The sequence below is a fragment of the Salvelinus alpinus genome, chromosome 21 (genome assembly GCF_045679555.1).
Source record: "Salvelinus alpinus chromosome 21, SLU_Salpinus.1, whole genome shotgun sequence".
Lineage (NCBI taxonomy): Eukaryota > Metazoa > Chordata > Actinopteri > Salmoniformes > Salmonidae > Salvelinus > Salvelinus alpinus.
The window spans coordinates 5,623,223-5,644,153 of NC_092106.1; the positions used below are offsets into that span (position 1 = coordinate 5,623,223).

Sequence of the window (20,931 nt, forward strand, 5' to 3'; positions counted from 1 at the left end):
CAAATTTGGACAACATAGAATTACATGGATATATCTTATGTAGAATTTGAAAGTGTACTTCCTTAAATTTGTTTGGTATACAATATTTGTAAGGCCTTAACCAAGCTTTTTTCCAGACAATGTCAGGAATAAGCATGTTCCAGAAAAATGTTCCTCTAGGTGTAAGTTGGTTCTGTGAATGGAGAATTTGTCTTATATATTTACTACAACAAGATTTCTCAAGTAAGGCCACGCCTTCCAATCTGAGTTCTGGATAAGCTTTGTGATCATTACCAAAGGTTAGATTAGTTGTCATTAGTTAGTTAGACCACTGGGAATGGCTTTGATCACATAAATAAACTCTCTGAAAGGTATTGGAAACTCATTCAATGTTATGAATTGTTCATATGTAAGAATATTACCCCTGTGTAACATCTGCTTCCAATTCACACTTTCAAACACATAGATCCCCTGAACGCAGCTCACTTTCCAGACCACTTTCCAGCTCACACTCTCAAACACATAGATCCCCTGAACGCAGCTCACTCTCAAGATCCCAATCACCTGAATTCTGATCACCTGTTCACACACCTGTATGTCATTTACACACACTATTTAGTTCAGTTCTTTGCACCCCATCATTGTGAGGTATTGTTTGTTTTGTTACACAGTCTGTTTGGATTCATGGTCATGTCCGTATTAGTCGTCCTATGTATCGTAATATTTGGCCATCCTCCCTAACGGCACCTTTTTGCCTGAACTTTTGCCTATCAGTTTTCCTGTCGTCAACCTCTTGCCTGCTCTCCAGGACTAGGTCATTAGCCTTTTCCCTGCATGTGCTGTTACCGTTTTGGAGTCCCTGTGTATCTTCTCCTGCCTGTCCCTGGACCCAGCTATCTGCCTCTTCCGGTGGTCCTTTGCTAATAAACACCTGCTGCGCCCTGCGCTTGAAACCAGCACTCTGTCTCCCATCGTATTCATTACACCCTGTTGTCAAAAATATCAAGAACAAAGTCAATATTCCTTTCATGCCAGCTGGGGTAGAACAATGACTTATTCCTTACAGTTATGTCTGAGTTATTCCACAAAAGAGCTTTATGTTGGGAAAAATTGTGCAGGAAACATATTTTCCAGGCCATTAAAGCTTATTGGTGAAACCTAGCCAATTTAGCTGGTAATCTTTCAGGAATATAATTACATTTCAGTAAAAATTGAAGACCTCCCAACTTATTAAAAACATTATTTGGAATGAAATACCATATTGAATCAGAATTGATTAACATCTTTTCAACCAGTTTATCTTGAAAGTGTTATTTATGTCAACAACATCCAACACTTCCAGACCGCCTTCAGCTCTTTTATTACAGAGGACTGACTCTTCTCGTTTGTGAGACTTATTTTTCCAGATGAAGTCAAGAAAGGTCTTGTTGATCTCTTTACAAGTAGAGGGATTTACAAATAAAGATAATGAGGGGTACACAAAGCGAGACAGTCCCTCTGCCTTGGACAGAAGTACTCTCCCAAGTACAGAAAGATCCCTTTGTAGCCAATTATTAAATATATTTTTGGTTTTCTTAATTTTAGGAAAGAAATTCATATGTTGTCTGACTAAGTGTTTTTTTGACAGATGTATATCTAAATATTTAACACAGTCCTTTTACAAGAATATTTAATATTTCTTTATCATCAGAGTCATATAAACATAAGATTTCACATTTAGAAACATTCAGTTTTAATCCTGATGCAATAGAGAATACAGTGATAGCATTAAGGGCATGGGCGACCTGGTCTTGGTCGGCGCTACATGGAGACAGGATGGACAGCTGATCGTCCTCGCAGTGGCAGACCACGTGTAACAACACCTGCACAGGATCGGTACATCCGAACATCACACCTGCGGTACAGGATGGCAACAACAACTGCCCGAGTTACACCAGGAATGCACAGTCCCTCCATCAGTGCTCATACTATCCGCAATTGGCTGAGAGAGGCTGGACTGAGGGCTTGTAGGCCTGTTGTAAGGCAGGTCCTCACCAGGCAACAACGTCGCCTATGGGCATAAACCCACCGTCGCTGGACCAGACATGACTGGCAGAAAGTGCTCTTCACTGACGAGTCGCGGTTTTGTCTCACCAGGGGTGATGGTCGGATTCGCGTTTATCGTCGAAGGAATGAGCGTTACACCGAGGCCTGTACTCTGGAGCGGGATCGATTTGGAGGTGGAGGGTCCGTCATGGTCTGGGGCGGTGTGTCACAGCATCATCGGACTCAGCTTGTTGTCATTGCAGGCAATCTCAACGCTGTGCGTTACAGGGAAGACATCCTCCTCCCTCATGTGGTACCATTCCTGCAGGCTCGTCCTGACATGACCCTCCAACATGACAATGCCACCAGCCATACTGCTCGTTCTGTGCGAGATTTCCTGCAAGACAAGAATGTCAGTGTTCTGCCATGGCCAGCGAAGAGCCCGGATCTCAATCCCATTGAGCACGTCTGGGACCTGTTGGATCGGAGGGTGAGGGCCAGGGCCATTTCCCCCCAGAAGTGTCCGGGAACTTGCAGGTACCTTGGTGGAAGAGTGGGGTAACATCTCACAGCAAGAACTGGAAAATCTGGTGCAGTCCATGAGGAGGAGATGGACTGCAGAACTCCAATTGGTAGTAGTTACAGTCTTGTCTCATCGCTGCAACTCCCGTACGGACTCGGGAGATGCGAAGGTCGAGAGCCATGCGTCCTCCAAAACACAACCCAACCAAGCCACACTGCTTCTTGACACAATGCCCATCCAACCTGGAAGCCAGCCGCACCAATGTGTCAGAGGAAACACTGTACACCTGGCGACCTGGTCAGCGTGCACTGCGCCCGGCCCGCCACAGGAGTCGCTAGTGCGCGATGAGACAAGGATTTCCCTGCCGGCCAAACCCTCTCTAACCCGGACGACTCAAATCTGGGCTCAAACCCAGAATCTCTGGTGGCAAAGCTAGCACTGCGATGCAGTGCCTTAGACCACTGCGCCACCCGGGAGGCTGCACTGTAGAACTTAATGCAGCTGGTGGCCACACCAGATACTGACCGTTACTTTTGATTTTGACCCCCCCCTTTGTTCAGGGACACATTATTCAATTTTTGTTAGTCACATGTCTGTGGAACTTGTTCAGTTTATGTCTCAGTTGTTGAATCAGTTGTTATATTTTTTTTCTCTGTACAAAAACCTGTTCAAGAGATAGTAGATAGATGGATGTAAACTGTTTTAGCATGGACATTACCATTGAGGGCTTCCACCATTTAAAGTCATCATGATTCGACCTTGTTTTTTTTCCGAGTTCCAAGTTGTCTTGAAAGCACCATAAATCCAGAGAATGCCAGACTTTGATGACAAAATTTGCCCACGAAGGACCGCCTCGCCACCTTTCTGATCAAGTGAGCACAGCACAACAATGTGAGTCCAAAAATGTCTTGTATGCAGCTGCATATATTATGTATTATACCAAATAAATATTTATACTGTAGCTAAGAAAGTAATACTAAGTGTATGTTCTGTAGTAAGCTGTTAGTAGCCCGTGTGCTTCACCCTAGTAATTTTGTATATTTTCACCTCTTAATTTCTCCTACTGTTCTGAATTGATGGTGCACATGTAGCCTATAACCTGTTTTAGAGAAATGTAATCATCGAATATTTTTAGAGCTTTCATTGTCTGCTCATATGCCCCCTTTATTTATCCTACGGTTCTGACTTGGTGTACACGGAGAACACTGTAAGAATGGCCCATGTTCTGAATTCTGTCGCTGTACATTTCAAAAGTGCTGAACAAATAGTTATATTGATTACGTTGTCCTAGCTCGCTCATTAATGTCTTAATCGAAATTATGGATCGCCTCTTATCTGCTTGTCATCCCCTTATGCCATAGTTTGTACATCTCAATTGTCAGTAGAAAACACATTTGTTTAAGCAAGTCAGCCATATCAGCCATGCTTTTTAAAAGGCAGTAAATGAGGCTGAATTAACTGTTTTGCTGCCAGACAAGGCTCCGCTGATAGCCAGGTGTAGCAGTGGTAAGGTGTTGGGACTGCTGTTGGGACTCTGCTGTTCGGGCATCTTTATGTACAGTAGGCCCTAACAGTTTGTGGGCATCGTTTGTCACTGTTTTTGTGCAATTAATGTATTGTTTAGTGTTGTGTAGTGGCTTTGCTGGCATGCATCCCACATTTTTTGTTTTTGTTTTCCCCACCAAGATTTACATGCTAAAATCGCCACTGGCGTCATGTGCAAAAAAAGGGAAACATGCTCCAGTAGTTCAGAGATGGAACCTGGCGAGAGTGAGGATGAAGTACCTGCGGTGAGGACCGCCGAGTTCAGTCCTCATCCCGAGGATGATAAGGATGATTCTGGCCGAGTGCGAGTGAGATTTGTAGAGAGCAGGAATCCTTGCATTTTTGCTGATCCATATGTGGTGTAAGATTGGGCGGAGAAGAGGTTGGTGAAGGTAACTCGGAGTGGACTCGTGATGATTTATTGTGTTTCCTCCGCCCAGAGGGAGCGGGGGCTCTGGATTACATGATTAGGGACAAGATTTGCAACTTGCTTTGCTCTTTGGAGCAGTGCGCCGTTGAAAGGAGTGATAACGGGGGTAGCATTAAGTGTTGAGGAGGAGCAGTTGAAATGGAAGATCCCGGTGTCTGTAACGCCCGCTGTTTGGCGAGACGTAGATCCGATGGAGAGCATGGGGATACGGAGAAGAAATTATCTGTCATGTTGAGTCTATACCAGATTATGTCAAGGTAGGAAGTGTCAGTTTCCTGTGAGTTTTTGTTCCGACAACACTACAGTGTTTTAGGTGTCAAGTGGGCATGGGCATGTTGCAGCAGTGTGGAGGGAGATGCCTCGATGTGAGAAGTGTGCCGGAGTGTCAAGTGGGCATGGGCATGTTGCAGCAGTGTGGAGGGAGATGCCTCGATGTGAGAAGTGTGCCGGAGTGTCAAGTGGGCATGGGCATGTTGCAGCAGTGTGGAGGGAGATGCCTCGATGTGAGAAGTGTGCCGGAGGGCATGAGATTAAGGATGTGTGGTATTGGTGGAGATATATGTCTCAGTTTTGGGGGTGCCCACGGGGCTGGAGTTCGGAGGTGTCCAGTGAGAGAAAGGCAGATTGATGTAGCCAGGGTTAGAGTAGTACAGAAAGTGTTGTATGCCGAAGCAGTGAAGAGAGTGGTAGAAAAAGATGGGTACAGGGTGAGGGATCCTGAGAGAATCCGTGTGAGTAGGCAAAGACCAAGAGTGATGGGAAGAATATGTGCCTCAGTAAGGTGGACTTTATAGCATTTATAGCCATGGCTGTCAATTGTACTGCAGAAGTGGATCGAAAGTCACAGAACATTGAGTTTGTGGTGGCAAATAAGTACTTGGGATTGAGGGATTTACTGCAGAATAGCTGCAGGGGGTGTTAGTGTCATGTACTCTCAGACCATCAGATTTTTTTAGAGCGCTAATAGTTGGCAGGGCAACTTTCCTTTTCCCCAATTTGTATTACCACATCAAATAATTTAATGTAGGTAGGCCGTGGATTACCTCACAGACCAGTACAGTAGGTGGCGGTGTATGCACTTAAAAGTTTGATGCGATCCAAAGAGTTTTATAACTAAACCAAGGTAGTCGTTTCCAATGGGAACAAGTGCGTCATAGTGGGAAGAACAAGTAAGGAGGTGGGCAGAAACAAGCATGAGTTAGCGAGATCCTATTGGCGCGTTCTAGCATGTATCTGCATATTTCCGTTAGGGAATGCTTACTCTGTGAAGTGCGCACGTGCAATAACTCAATTCGCCTTTGCACTCCTTCTAAACAACGCAATTTAAAAAATAAATGTTGTAAAGGGCCAAGTCTACAAAACTTACTCCATTCTGTTCATAACAGATTCTAGTGTTGGGAACAGAAAACTGTATTGTGCTCAAATGTTTCATCGATGAGAAAATGTGCAGAATCTCGGCCAAAATCCACCTGGTTCCATCTTCTCCTACTGCTGGCCAGTGGGCTTCCTCTCACTGCCATATTTGGTAGTGAGGTGAAACGCCAAGCGGATGCTTCACATTTCTACATCCGGTGAAACATCTGTCTCGTTCTATCTGTGCTCGATGTCTTTGGTTCAAGCACACATCGCGCAACTTTTGACGTTCTGAAGTTTTCTACGACAATGCGAACGAGTGGTTTATCAAGGAAGCAACTCCGCTGGTTGGAGACGTGGCTCTGCCTGGCTGCCATATTGAAGTAACCCACAGTGAAGCACTACAAGCAGCTTAGCTAGCTATCCAACTATATTTTCTTTCTAAAGGCGCTTTAGATATACTGGAACTCGACTGAGCAAACACCATCGGAGATTGAAGATCGTTTTCCTAACCATCTGAGATTAAAGATCGTTTTCCTAAAGAGAGACCAAAAATGGTGAGCACAGTCACATTTCAAGTCTTTATCTTTTCCGCGTAGCTTAATCATAACAACAAACGTTAGCTTGCTATCATTAGCTAGCCCCTTGGCACAATGAATTGAAAAGCAAATCAAACTTGACAAGCAACCACAAAGGTAGCCACTCAAGGTTATTTGCTAACTTAACTATATAATGCTACTATTACTTAGCAGCTTTGTAATGTAACGTATCGATGTTAGTAAGCTAGCTAAGTTAACTAGCTAACGTTACCACAAATGTCAGCTACTAGTGCTTGGTGTCAGTTCAGTTAACTAACGCTAGCTGGTTAAGTTTACTAGGTAACTAGCTAGCTACAATTTAACTAAGTTAGCTAGATTGATCTTTACATTTCACCGGTTGTCTACTGTTGGCTGTCTGCTAACTGTTAAGCTATGTTGGCTGGTAACGTTAAATACTTGTCCTTGGTAGGCTAGTTAACTAACTAGCTAACATTAGCTAGTTATCAAGATATGTCAACCAATGGATCTTGGCTGTATGACATAGTAATTGATTTGCATTGGGTAATCTAGTCAATTTAAGTCTAGTAAATTGAGTCGTTTGGATCAATGCGTTATCATGCCTTGGTCCTGGTATTCTGTGACGGTAAGTGATTTACACATAACTAATTGTAGCCAGCATATTCCCACCCTATCTTTACACTTGTTTACACACTGAACTTCACTGGGGTCAGAACGCAATCATGGTTACATTAATACACCTACACCAAGAAGATTGTGTGAGATATGGGTCAGAAAACGTACCTCAATGCAGGGATGAGATATGCCACTGTACTCCAAATTTTACCTTTCCACACTGATAGATCAAGAAAATTGAAATACTGCTTTTTTTCCTTGGAAACTACCCCTTTGTCCTCATGCTAGCTAGCAGTAGCATATCCCATCCCTGCATTGAGGTACGTTTTCCCGACCCATATCATACGCTGGCTTCACGGTGTCTTAATGTAACTATGATTGCTTTCTGACCCCAGTGCAGCTCAATGTGTAAACAAGCTTAACGGTAGGGTCGGAATCTGCTTTCTAAGTAAACTGGCACATAACTACCTTTCTTGGCCAACATATTTGTACCAAGTATGGTTACCCTGTCTATCACGCTGTCATCATTAATGGAGACATCCCACTTATGAACGGATGTTTGCGATTCTCTCTGCTCGCTGCAGGTGCTTTTGGCAGCGGCGGTGTGCACCAAGGCAGGCAAAGCCATCGTGTCACGGCAGTTTGTGGAGATGACCCGGACGCGTGTCGAGGGCCTCCTGGCTGCTTTCCCCAAGCTCATGGGCATGGGCAAGCAGCACACGTTTGTGGAGACGGAAAGCGTGCGTTACGTCTACCAGCCGTTGGAGAAGCTCTACATGGTGTTAATCACCACCAAGAATAGCAACATCCTGGAAGACCTGGAGACACTGCGGCTCTTCTCACGTGTGGTATGATACGATCCAACACATCTTTATTGGTCCGTTACACAGAGATTTTGCAGTCATAGTATCCAGGACCCACCACACAACACACCCACACACACGACAGGCTGGGAGCAGCACACGGGATAACCCTACGCTATAGCAGCTCACTGCTGCTTACGAGTTCAGAATTTATCCATCTCACCAATAACTTCAAATGGGATCATATCCCACTATAAACTAGAAAAGTGTTATGACTGTTGGTTTGATATTGAAGCATTCAATTGGGTTTTTCTGTTTTCAGATCCCAGAGTACTGCCGTGTGCTGGAGGAAGGGGAGATCTCAGACCACTGTTTTGACCTGATATTCGCCTTTGACGAGATCGTGGCCCTGGGCTACAGGGAGAACGTCAACCTGGCCCAGATCCGCACCTTCACCGAGATGGACTCTCACGAGGAGAAGGTGTTCCGGGCAGTCAGAGAGGTGAGACACTTGTAGTTAAAACGCCCGTAACGTCCAGTGGACGTGTGGCATTAGCTTATAGTAACCATGATTTGAACGTTCTTCCTCATCTGCTCGGCCCCACAGACCCAGGAGCGAGAGGCCAATGCAGAGATGCGGCGAAAGGCCAAAGAGCTGCAGCAGATCAGGCGAGACGCCGAGCGCTCGGGGAAGAAGGTGCCGGGCTTCGGCGGCTTCGGCAGTGCCGGGATGAGCAGCATGTCCTCAGGGTCCATCATCACAGACACCATCATCGAACCCGAGAAACCCAAGATGGCTACCGTCCCAGTCAGGTACGAAAATTATGGAATTTAGGTGTTGAGTTTGATTGTGTGTATAATTGTCTTAGAATGTGCTCCAATACACAGTGATTGGCAGATAGGGCCCAGTTTCTCCTAATAATGTGACCAGGCTGGGAAATTTTATTTTTGGTCCAACAGCCACTGTGGCAGTTAGATGAGAAAATCGATCAGCCACTCATATTTTTTTTTACAAGCAAAAATATTTTTGGGCCATAATTAAACCAAAAATCACATGACTGATGAGAATGCTTTTGTAATGTTTCTAAAACAATAAATGTATTAGTAGTAAGAAGTAATGTGGTATATTGCTCCATTCAATTTTATTTTTAAGTATTTTAACCGATGTATGTTAAAAGCAATAATTTAGTTAAAATAGTGAAACAAAAACTGTTCTACAACTGAACATTAAGAATCAACAAAGGTTGATTGCTGAGTGAAACGACTTATTTATTGTTATTAGTTCAGAGCTCAAACACTGCCATTTTTACAAAGAGTACATTAGTTAATATTTGAGAACACAAATAAATTGAGCACAATTAAAATATGTGAGTGTTTTAATGAGAAGACATGACTAAAAGTTTATGAATAAAAGGTTTTTGGAGTGTGTACCCTGAAATATTTGAGTCATTGGGTGAGACAAATGTTTAGCTGCCCCTTCGAGGGGGGCCATTACCGTGGTAACGGTTATTGAGAATCTCTGCATCTGCGTTAGCAACAGACAGTTGCAGCAAAATAATATTGGAAAAACAACTTGGCGTGTGAACAAAAATGATGTAACTAGACAAGAAACACGAGGATAAAGTCACACTTTAGTAGCCTTTCGTCAATTTGACCAACTTCTACATTTGGGCTTTGGATTTTTTTTGAACTGTTCCCAAATGCCGTGTGTAACCATCCACCAACGTGGCTGGTGAAAGATATTCTTGCCCGCGCCAATGCCCAAAATTCTACCCGCATTTGGCAGGTGTTAATTTCTCACCCTGAACGTAACCTGACTAGGGCTGTTGCAGTGACCATGTTACAGCCACACCGGAGGTCAACGAGTCATGAAGGCAGTCAAATTCCACATGACCATTTAGTCACAGTAATTAGGCCCCTCCAAGCTCTGATGCTGGTCATTAGCAGCCTACCAAACTTGCTAACAGCCTGGTACACAGCACTCTTTTGTCTCTCTAATCACTCTAATCAATGCAAATGTATTTGAAAATCTAATCAAACAGTTAATGAGAGCCCATCAGCTCATGTTGTGCAATATTTCTATAGGCTATGCAAATGGGGAGAAAACAGTGTGATGGCTGCTAATAAAAAGAGGAGGCTCCCATAAGCTTTCTATAGGCTAGGCCTATTATTGATTTCTCAACTTTCCTAATATTAAGCACGTTGCTTATATTTAGATCAGGAGTATGGCCTAGCTGGCTGCCATGAAAATAAACCACTGGGAAAAGCGTCCTCCATTCGCTATTTAAGTGCATAGATGACATGTATTTTCCCCCCGCTGCCCCTGTTTCGATACAGGTGCATGTTAATGGTCCATTCTAAATTATAACAAATATCACACACATATTATTATTTAGTATATTTAAAGACGAGATTAAACCAAGAATAGTCTGATGGGTGACAATATTAGCCTGTCACTTGTGAATTATATATTATCACTTGTGAATGATGCTCAGCATAAGAAACAATGCCTTTGCCTTTTTTTGCTGCCTTTTTTCGAAACATAGTCGCACACCTTATGTAGCCTAGCCCATAGGCCTATATGTTTTAATAAGGTTTGTATCACAACTAAAGTGGCCAAATAACTTCTTAAAATTAAGCACATTAATCTGCTTTACAAGGGGTGTAGAGCCTAACTGGCATATATAAGCAGCGCATGCGTTTCAAGTTTGGGGAAGTTAATTTTCACCATTAAAAATGCACCTTTATAATAAAAGCATTACATGCATAATTTCATTTTTCGGTCACTTTTGATAATGGTGTTTTCCCGGGAAACATTTGCGCGTTTAGCCTACTACCATGTGCGCATTGCTGTGCTTATAATGTGAAGAAATAGCCTAATAGTTTATCAACATAAGTTCTGATCGGTTGTGTCAGCCACATTGCATAAAACATGTATTTTGAAGCTAGTGGTTGTATTCATTTGGGATCTATCGCATTCCACAACTGTCCCAGACTGTTTGGAATATTTATTTTTTCACACAAAATAGGTCGACTTTTGTACTATGGAGGATAGTAGATTTGACTTTGGCTAGTGCTTTTTCTGTTCGTTAGGCCTACTCATCTTGTTGGCTGACGGAAAGTACATGTGGACGGTGCTTCCAATATCTTCAATATGCATCTCGGAATTGGATAGAAGCGTGTCCCCGATGTCTGTCTTCACTTGTAGCCTGTGAGAAATACTCGATCACGTGACAGCGAGCCATGTGAGTGAGAGACGCTTTGGATTGCGTAGCACACTCGGGGAGAAGGGCACAACGCACTAGTCTGGGCCTTTTAAAAGGAATGGATTTTTTGGGGGTGCATTACGGCCATAAAGGGGATGCCGCCGTGATTCGAGGCATTATCAAGTGCTTGTGAAATTGTGAATTCGACTTTTGCGCAAATAACAAAGCAGAGCTCATGCCTTTCAAGCAACTTTTTTCAAATCATCTTTAGTCTCATCCTGCAGCCTTACAATGTATTCAAAATAAAAACATATAGCCCAACGTTTGTAGAACAACTAAAGTTAAATGAATAACTCTTAATTAAGCATACCTATTTCTTTGTTAACCGCTCAACACAGAATAGTGTGCGCACTCCCCCAAATCGTTTTGGAGAAAATATTTATATTTTATTCAGCTTTGTTCAATTGTATTCTTCATACTATAAAATAATATAAAATAATGCCACAGAATTCTAAGCAAATCTTGTCTGCTAAATTAACTAGTGTAGCCCACAGCCATTTGGCAGAGGCACATAAGGACCTTTTCTTCTGAAATAGACTACATTTTCTTCATATCATGCTTCTTTAGACCTGTCTAATATAATAATGGATTTATTGGGAAGGTGTAGTAGGCAATATTACATGGATTTATTAGACTTTTTAAAATGGCTTATTAATAGGTGGAAGCCAGGAGATGCTAAATGTTTGTCAATTACCATGAGACCGATAGTTATTTGCTTGACAATCACCGGCTGACAATTTCGGGAAAGCCCTAGACCTGACCAGCCCTAGACCTGACCACGAAAAACTCTGGGCCACAGATAGAGAGGCTGGTACTGACGATCGTGTGTCTCCCACAGGCCGACCGGATCCAGCAAAGCCCTCAAGCTGGGCGCCAGGGGGAAAGAGGTGGACAACTTTGTGGACAAGCTCAGGGGGGAGGGGGAAACCATCACGTCCAACACAGGGAAAAGGCCTTCGCTTGCATCCAATGTCCTACCGCCACCAGTTAATGTGGAGAGGTACATTATTCCTCTTAAGTTTGAATATTTGATAGTAAGCCAAGGTTTATCTTGCATTCAATGTCTGTGCATGTGCTTTACTATTGACATAATTCCCGTGTGTGATTGCAATGTGTGTGATGATAAAACCTCAATCTTGACGCCTGTGTATGTTTTCCTCAGTGTCCACATGAGAGTTGAGGAGAAGATCAGCCTGACCTGTGGACGTGACGGCGGTCTACAGAACATGGAGCTCCTAGGCATGATCACCCTGAGAGTGACCGACGACAAGGTCAGCCGCATCCGCCTGATGGTCAACAACTACGACAAGAAGGGAGTACAACTGCAGGTGAGTTGTTCAGATCCTGACTGACCCATGACCTTTTGTGAAGACTCCTGGATGGTGTCCAGTAGGGCACAACGTTGTGGGAAAATCCAGTGTTCTTATTTGACTAGTAACCCCAGCACGATTACAAAATGTTTCTCCCCGTGTGCTCCTTCTGAACACGGCCCAATGTATTCGAAGATTTCTGTAACAATTCATCCCATATCAGAGATATGTACTCTACCGGTCAAAAGTTTTAACACCTACTCATTCAAGGGTTTTTCTTTATTTTTACTATTTTCTACATTGTCGAATAATAGTGAAGTCGTCAAAACTATGAAATGAAATAACACATGTAATCATGTAATAACCAAAAAAGTGTTAAACATATGAAAATATTATATTTGATATTCTTCTTTGCCTTGATGACAGCTTTGCACACTCTTGGCATTCTCTCAACCAACTTCATGAGGTAGTCACCTGGAATGCATTTCAATTAACAGGTGTTCCTTGATCAAAGTTAATTTGTGGAATTTCTTTCCTTCTTAAAGCGTTTGAGCCAATCAGTTGTGTTGTGACAAGGTAGGGGTAGTATACAGAAGATAGCCCTATTTGGTAAAAGACCAAGTCCATGTTATTTCAACAGCTCAAATAATGCTTGGCTATGAAAAGCCAACTGACATTTACTCCTGAGGTGCTGACCTGTTGCACACTATACAGCCACTGGGATTATTATTATTTGACACTGCTGGTCATCTATGAACGTTTGAACGTCTTGGCCATGTACTGTTATCTCAATCCGGCACAGCCAGAAGAGGACTGGCCCGGCCCGGTTCCTCTCTAGGTTTCTTCCTAGGTTCCGGCCTTTCTAGGGAGTTTTTCCTAGCCACCGTGCTTCTACGTCTGCATTGCTTGCTGTGTGGGGTTTTAGGCTGGGTTTTAGGCTGGGTTTCTGCTGATGTAAGAAGGGCTTTATAAATACATTTGATTGAATAAGCAAAGAGAAATGACAGTCCAGTACTTTAAGACAAGAAGGTAAGTCAATGTGGAACATTTCAAGAACTTTGAAAGTTTCTTCAAGTGCAGTTGCAAAAACCACCAAGCACTATGATGAAACTGGCTCTCATGAGGACCGCCACAGGACAGGAAGACCCAGAGTTACCTCTGCTGCAGAGGATACGTTCATTAGAGTTACCAGCCTCATATTTCAGTCCAAATAAATGCTTCAGAGTTCAAGTAACAGGCACATGTCAACATCAACTGTTCAGAGGAGACTGTGTGAATCAGACCTTCATGGTTGAATTGGTTTCTTTGCAGTAAAAGGCAAAGGGTGGCTTCTTTATTTTTTTTATTTCACCTTTATTTAACCAGGTAGGCTAGTTGAGAACAAGTTCTCACTTACAACTGCGACCTGGCCGAGATAAAACAAAGCAGTGCGACACAAACAACAACACAGAGTTACACATGGAATAAACAAACAGTCAATAATACAATAGAAAAAAGTCTATATACAGTGTGTGCAAATGAGGTAGGATAAGGGAGGGGAAGAAATCTCAAACCCATTTTTTTTGTTACTACATGATTCCATATGTGTTATTTCATAGTTTTGACGTCTTCACTATTATTCTACAATTTAGGAAATAGTAAAAATAAAGTAGGTGTTCTAAAACTTTTGCCCGGTACTGTACGTCCACTGTGTTGGAATTGATTGTATCTCCCCTGGTATTTAGACCCATCCCAACGTAGATAAGAAGCTCTTCACTTCAGACTCTGTGATTGGTCTGAAGAACTCCGAGAAGTCCTTCCCCCTCAACAACGATGTGGGGGTGCTGAAGTGGAGGCTCCAAAGCACAGACGATGCCCTCATACCTCTAACCAGTGAGTCTCCTTCCAATGCCTTTCTCCACCCGTCATCCTGCCGGCACCGTCTTCGATCTGCAACTATTGTGGTACGATTTATTCAGCGTTAACTATAGTCTCTTTTCAAATGTCCTTGTGCCTTGTTTTGTCTGTAGTAAACTGCTGGCCTTCCGAGAGCGCTACTGGCTGCGACGTGAACATAGAATATGAACTGCAGGAGGAGAGCCTTGAACTGAACGATGTAGTTATTGCTATCCCAATACCGTGAGTACATGGGTGTTAAATGACTTTTCTTGTAATGTGTTGACTGTATAACAACCTTGCTGGATTTTCTTTTGGCTAGTTTTCCAGAGACCAATTTTTAAGCACAGCCCTGGACTAAGAAGCATGGGTAATGGAGTTCTTCCATTGAGATGGTTTTTAGTATAAGACTGGTTCATTTGTGACCGGTAAACCAGCCTAAAGTTGATGGTTTCGTTGTTTACAGTATATGGTTGTGTTTCCTGGTGCAGATCTGGAGTTGGGGCACCTGTGGTTGGAGACGTGGACGGAGAGTATAAGCACGACAGCAGACGGAACGTTCTAGAGTGGAGCCTACCCGTCATAGATGCCAAAAACAAAAGTGGCAGCTTGGAGTTCAGTGTCCCCGGGCAACCCAGCGACTTCTTCCCCGTCAACGTGTCCTTTGTGTCCAAACGCAATTACTGCGACATTCAGGCAAGTTTAATCTTTTTTTACGTTGAAACTTACTAACTATGGACATTTAGGCCTACAGTCAATGATGGAACACAATGCTCTTGCTATCCCTGCATTTCACTCGTCACATTGCTTCCCCCTCCCCCCCCTCCTATTCCCTCAGGTTGCCAAAGTGACTCAGGTAGAAGGAGACGCACCAGTAAAATTCTCTTTAGAAACTTCGTTCCTCGTCGACAAATACGAGATCCTGTAAAAGAAATATACGTCAAAGCTCCAGAGAAGACAAAAATAAATACTCGCCTACCTGCCCGCCTGTGGAACATTTGAGACTGTACACGTCAACAGGATCCAGCCCTTCAAAAGCCCTTCCCACGGTGGAGCGCAGTATTGGTGTGTTTATGTTTGTATGAGAGAGAAAAAGATCTACAGTGTATATATAGAGTTCAATTTAACGGGCAGCGGAATGTGCTGTTATTCGCCGAGGAGAGGCGGGAAGTGAAAACACGATGGCTAAAGGGGCAGCAGGAAAGGGAGATGGGTGGTGGTCTTGGTTAAGTGGTGGGGTAGGAACCGTACTAGCTACAGACAAGCGTCAGGGACGTGTTCAGTAGAACACAAAACAGAAAACAATTCACACTGTTTTGCAACAGAAAACAAAAAATGATCTTTTCTCATTTGAGGAAAACTAAAATGAGCCTTTCTAATTATACAAGTCCGGGTAGTCCCTCTCTGATTCAGTCAGTTTTCTTCCATTTGGTGCCTAATAAACATGACCCTGTTGTGTTGGCTGAGGAGTCAGTACTCAGCTGGTTCATCTCCCTGCTATTGAGGTTGAGTAATTAAAATCATCCCCACCTTCAAAGAATCATGCATCCGCTACCAGAGACATTTTGTATTTTATACATTGGACCAGATTTTGAAGAAAGCAGGACTACCCAGGTGGTCTTTCATGTTTTTGTTTTTTTTGTTTCATAACTGCAGGTTCACCACAAATCCATTTTAATGGCACCTGTTTACCCACTAAAGGCATTTTTTTTTCTCCATTAGATTGATTAATCTCAATATGTAGCTTTAGGTGTGTTGGCTGTGGTATTGAGAAACTGTTAAGATGGAAAAGAGTAAGCAGCTGATTCACAAAGGCAAACCACTGCATTTGTGGCTATAGAAGTTCTTGAAAAGTAATCATTTAAAAGCTCCATAGCAAGGTCACCATTGACTATTTACAAACGTAACAGTTGTTGAAAAGGAAGAGCCGATCAGTATACTGTGGTTCACATCAAACAACCATCAATAGAGGGAATACTTTGGTCCTATCGCAAGGAGGATTCTCCTGCCAGTGACACCACCTCCCTCTAATGACTCCAGTCAGTAATTTACTCCCATAATGAACGGATGCTCTTTAAAAATCCACTTAATCAGAAGGACAACATGTAGTGGTTTCATGTTTTGGTTTTGATGTTTTGTTTGTATTCCCAGAATTTCAATGTGGTTGGTTGGATAATGGGGTTTGAAGATGGCTAGATGGGACATTTTATCTGTAAAGAAATACAGATGGGGAATCATAACATTCCAGTATAAAATGTGAAGCAAAAAAATCTTTAATTGATTAAAGTGTATTATTCAACTTTGCGGTCTTGATTTTTTTGGGTAGTTAATGCATTGCAATGACGTTAAAGACTGGTTGATTGTTCAGCAACAAAACTGATGCTTGCGCTACTATGGGGCAAATTGAAGGTTACGTATGTAACCACGGTTATGTGAGCTACATGGATCACTCCAATATATTGGTATCACTCCGCAGCAGAGGGATACATCCGAGGTGAGTATTTACAGAGTTACTCCCATCTACCTGTGTCACGGCTGGGGTCCGCCCCTATATATAGACCCCATGGCCGCGACACACGTTCTCTACATTTGTGAGGCGAGCCTCTAGCACCGTAGAGGATTAGAGTGATCCATATAGCTCACATAACCGTGGTTACATATGTAACCTTCGTTATGTTTCCCTACATTGGAATACCCGTACCAGATTTTGTCGGTGCTAGAGGGATCTGGCCAGCCAGCGGCGAAGTCCCAGCGTGGGGCTGTCAGTGGAAGGGGTGTCCAGGACCGCTGAACCAACCGCAGAGGGAGGTGCCACATTTACCCGATTAGTACCTAGCAAAAGTGCAAGAGGAAGCCCAGCTGGCCACAGCACAGATATCAGCGAGGGGCACTCCTCTCAGTAGAGCCCAGGACGCAGCCACACCTCGTGTTGAATGTGCCACCACAGATCCCAGCACTGGCCTGCCAGCCAGGCAGAATGCTGTCATGATCCAGTGAGAGAGCCTCTGCTTTGATAACCCAGCCCCCAGGAGACTCACCATAGCAGACAAAGAGCTGGTCTGTTGTTCTCACTGACCGTGTCCACTCCACATAGGCAGCCAGTGCCCGTACAGCATGCCGGCGCGAGGCCCAGACTCCCCCGCTTCTGCCGGGGGTTCGTAAGCAGACAGGATAAAAGGGATGTTCACATGCCTGTCTGACAGAACCTTCGAGAGGAATGAAGGGTTAAGGCGGAGAGATATACTCCTCCCCCTGGGGTCCACCCGGTAGCACTCAGAACTTACTGAAAGAGCATGGAGCTCAGCAACCCTCTTCATGGAAGTAATCGCTACCAAGAAAGCCACGGAGAAGTGTTTCACGGAGGCAGACTCCAATGGTTCGAAAGGCGGCTTTGCCAAAGCTGCCAAGACCACATCCCGATCTCAGCTCACCATTGAGCGGGTCCTAGCTGGACGCAGGCGACGAACCCCCTTCATAAACCTGGAGACCAAGGGATGGCGCCCCACTGGCCTGTCCATCTACCCCATACGGCACGCAGATTTGGCAGCCAAATACCCTCTCAGTGTAGAGGCTGCCAAGCCCTCATCCAAGCGAGACTGCAGGTATTGGAGGACATACTGCACCCCGCATGACTCGGGCACAACCTTAATACCGGTGCACCAAGAGCAGAACAACCGCCAGCGCAACTGGTATGCTGCGGTTGTAGCCATTGCGCTCTGCATGGTGTTCATTACACCCTCCTGTAGTCCTAACATGGACCATTGGTGCCATTTAGTGGCCAAGCCCACAGACTGAGGTGGTGCGGTCTCGGATGCCACAGAGTTCCACCGGCCTGAAACAGCAGGTCGGGTCTCAGGGCCAGTTTCCAAGGTGTCCCAGACAACAGGGACAGGAGAAGGCTGAACCAGGTGTGGTCTGGGCCAGTATGTACAGATTGCCTCATCAGATATCGTTTCCTAAAACCAATTGTTGAGATGATGTGCATAATGCCAACCCAGAGATGGCGCTAGTGGGGCACCTATCTAGGATAAACAGGTGCATTATGAGTGACTGATTAGGATGCCATGACCTGTAATCCCTGACTAAAGGATTATGTTTGCAGTTTATCTAACTCTCTGACGTGAGCTATTCACACACATATTAACACCAATGTTATTGGATTTTTGTTTAGACTTAAAAAGCCAAACACATGCCATTCTGGTGCAAATCCAAATGCTACGCACCCTCGGGTGTTTTTCAAAGGGAGCTTGCGGATCGGCATTTTACAGCCCTGGATGAGCCAATGTTTTAGATGCAATCATCAGCAAAACGAACAGTAACGCATACACCATCGCACAACAGGTTGAAGTCAAGCGGGGTTCCCAAATACGAATGGGGCAATACAAGGCATCCATATTGCCATAATATCACCATCCCAAAACGATGTAAATTATGTGAACAGAAAAAGCTAGGTGGAACGCGCAACTCGTTCATTCTGCAGAACATGTGGCTTATTGGTGAGTGTTGCCTATTCATTTTAAGTATATTTGCCATTGCTAAAGCAATTTGAGTTGTCCTAATGGTCCTCTCTTTGTAGATATGTGAACATCTTTACTGGTCAAGCCACAACAGAGTGAGCCAAATAAAACATGTTGCTTGTACTCAATCTCTGACACTAGCATCTCTATTTCAGTCTTTTTTCGTAGCTTTTTTTGTTTGCGCCTTTGTATGTCATGGTATGGCGTTGTATATATGAAATACAAACAGCCAAGGTCGTGCATGAGCACTGAGGCTGAGAACAATTTGTATTTATCAATGGTTATCTCCTACTGACGTGCTTATGACGCTCGTACAATTGTTTGATAAAATCACACTTTTTCTATGCGTACGAACATTCTAAATTCCGTTTAAGTCGTGTTTTAGAATGGTTTCTATGCTATATTAATAAATGAGGCCCCTTTTCTTTAAAAAGGCTTCGGCATTATCATTTTCACAATTTCAGTGTTATTGAGACCTAATAGTGTGAAATATCCTGTTTGACTGCACTCCTTTTTAAATAAATCACTTTTTTTTCACTTTTCACTGCTCTACTCAGTGTTACATGCGTAGGCCTACATGAGACCAGAAGGGGAGTTTGTTTAGATAAAGAAAACCGAACAGGCAGCTGAGCTGGACAGTGTCCGTTTCCTCTCACTCCCACCCTCTCTTATGTAACCCTGAAATGGATGCCTATTTACACTCATCTTGCATTCCTTAGGACTCCACAATCCTCTTTGGCATTAGTTTTCTGTTCTCAGATCTTAGTGTGGAGTATGGGCTGGACGCTGCTTATCCTTCTGGTTGTTCTGACCGTGGTCCACGGGAACCCGACCGTGACTGTCAGAACTGGGTCAGGACCAACAGTGGAGTTCGATCAACACCCAAACAGTGTTCCTCTGGGAGAGGACACACGGACCACTACAGAGGTGAGTGAGCTACAAACCCCTAGAATCCTCTATTCCGAGAGGAGGCACATCAGCATAGACTCGAGACTTGCTGTACAGGCCGACATAACATGGAGAATGAGTCTCCAGTTTGTTTTGCTTGAAAATACTGATTTGACTTAACTTTGTCCAGCTTCTTGCAGTGATGCACATTAGATAGTATTTCACAACCCGAGTTGTGCTTTCCAGTCGAATCCAGATTAGATCAAATTCAGGCAACCTAAAATGAACACATCAACCACATAACCACCTGCTAAGTAAATGAAGGAGCAATGACACCCTGGTGAAATGGTGGTATTAGGTCAATCTTATTTAATCATCATTACAACATATGCTGTACATAGTACAAAACCAGTTAATATCCATGCCCAAGTTGAAGTTCAAACTTTGAGCTTGCCTCAAGTCTTCATGAAAACTGCTAGGCTGTGGGGCAAGGCTGTTTGCCTGAATGGAAATAGTCATAATAAATACTTTAGGACAGTGTGGGGGGAAAACAAGGGGGTGAATCAAGGGAATTCACTTGGATTCACATTTGTAGCATTTTGAATGCACATATGATATAATACACCCACCTTATTTTAATTTCACTTTTATTTAACTAGGCAAGTTAAGAACAAGTTCTTCTTTACGATGATGGCCGAACCCTAAACCGGATGACTCTGAGCCAATTGTGCGCCGCCCTATTGGACTCCCAATCGCGGCCGGTTGTGATACAGCCTGGAATCGAACCAGGGTCTGTAGTGACGCCTTAGACCGCTGCGCCACTCAGGAGCCCTTGGTGAGGCAGAGGATGTTTACAGTTGATTGAGCACTGTGTAGGTTTGTGTGCATTTGTCAAGCATTCCATTGCAGTAATGGTATTTTTTTAGGCGGTAGATCAGCTTTAATACTGCAGATAGATTGTAGCTTTCATCAATGTAATTGTCTGCATCATTTCCAATCTCCCATATTTTTTTTTATACATGCACACAAACATACATACCAGTCAAAAGTATGGACACACCCACTCATTCAAGGGTTTTTCTTTATTTTTACTATTTTCTACATTGTAGAATAATAGTGAAGACAAACTATGAAATAACACATATGGAATCATGTAGTAACCAAAAACAGTGTTAAACAAAAATGTATTTGTTTATCAGATTCTTCAAAGTAGCCACCCTTTGCCTTGATGACAGCTTTGCACAC

General features: G+C 43.6%; 1 protein-coding gene across 1 annotated transcript; it reads left to right on the forward strand.

Annotated features, from left to right (window-relative positions):
* Positions 1–6,083: 6,083 nt before the first annotated feature.
* Positions 6,084–16,580, forward strand: LOC139547659 (coatomer subunit delta-like). Its single transcript, XM_071356639.1, has 10 exons — positions 6,084–6,412; positions 7,612–7,875; positions 8,153–8,332; positions 8,438–8,643; positions 11,935–12,096; positions 12,259–12,424; positions 14,131–14,278; positions 14,416–14,524; positions 14,773–14,977; positions 15,120–16,580. The coding sequence occupies exons 1-10, from the start codon at positions 6,410–6,412 to the stop codon at positions 15,207–15,209; spliced, it is 1,533 nt and encodes a 510-aa protein (XP_071212740.1). The 5' UTR covers positions 6,084–6,409; the 3' UTR covers positions 15,210–16,580.
* Positions 16,581–20,931: the final 4,351 nt, after the last annotated feature.

Coding starts and splice junctions, on each gene's coding strand:
- LOC139547659 (XM_071356639.1), top strand. Junction 8,333..8,437: donor TGTTCCGGGCAGTCAGAGAG/GTGAGACACTTG, acceptor TCGGCCCCACAG/ACCCAGGAGCGAGAGGCCAA. Junction 14,525..14,772: donor GTTATTGCTATCCCAATACC/GTGAGTACATGG, acceptor TTCCTGGTGCAG/ATCTGGAGTTGGGGCACCTG.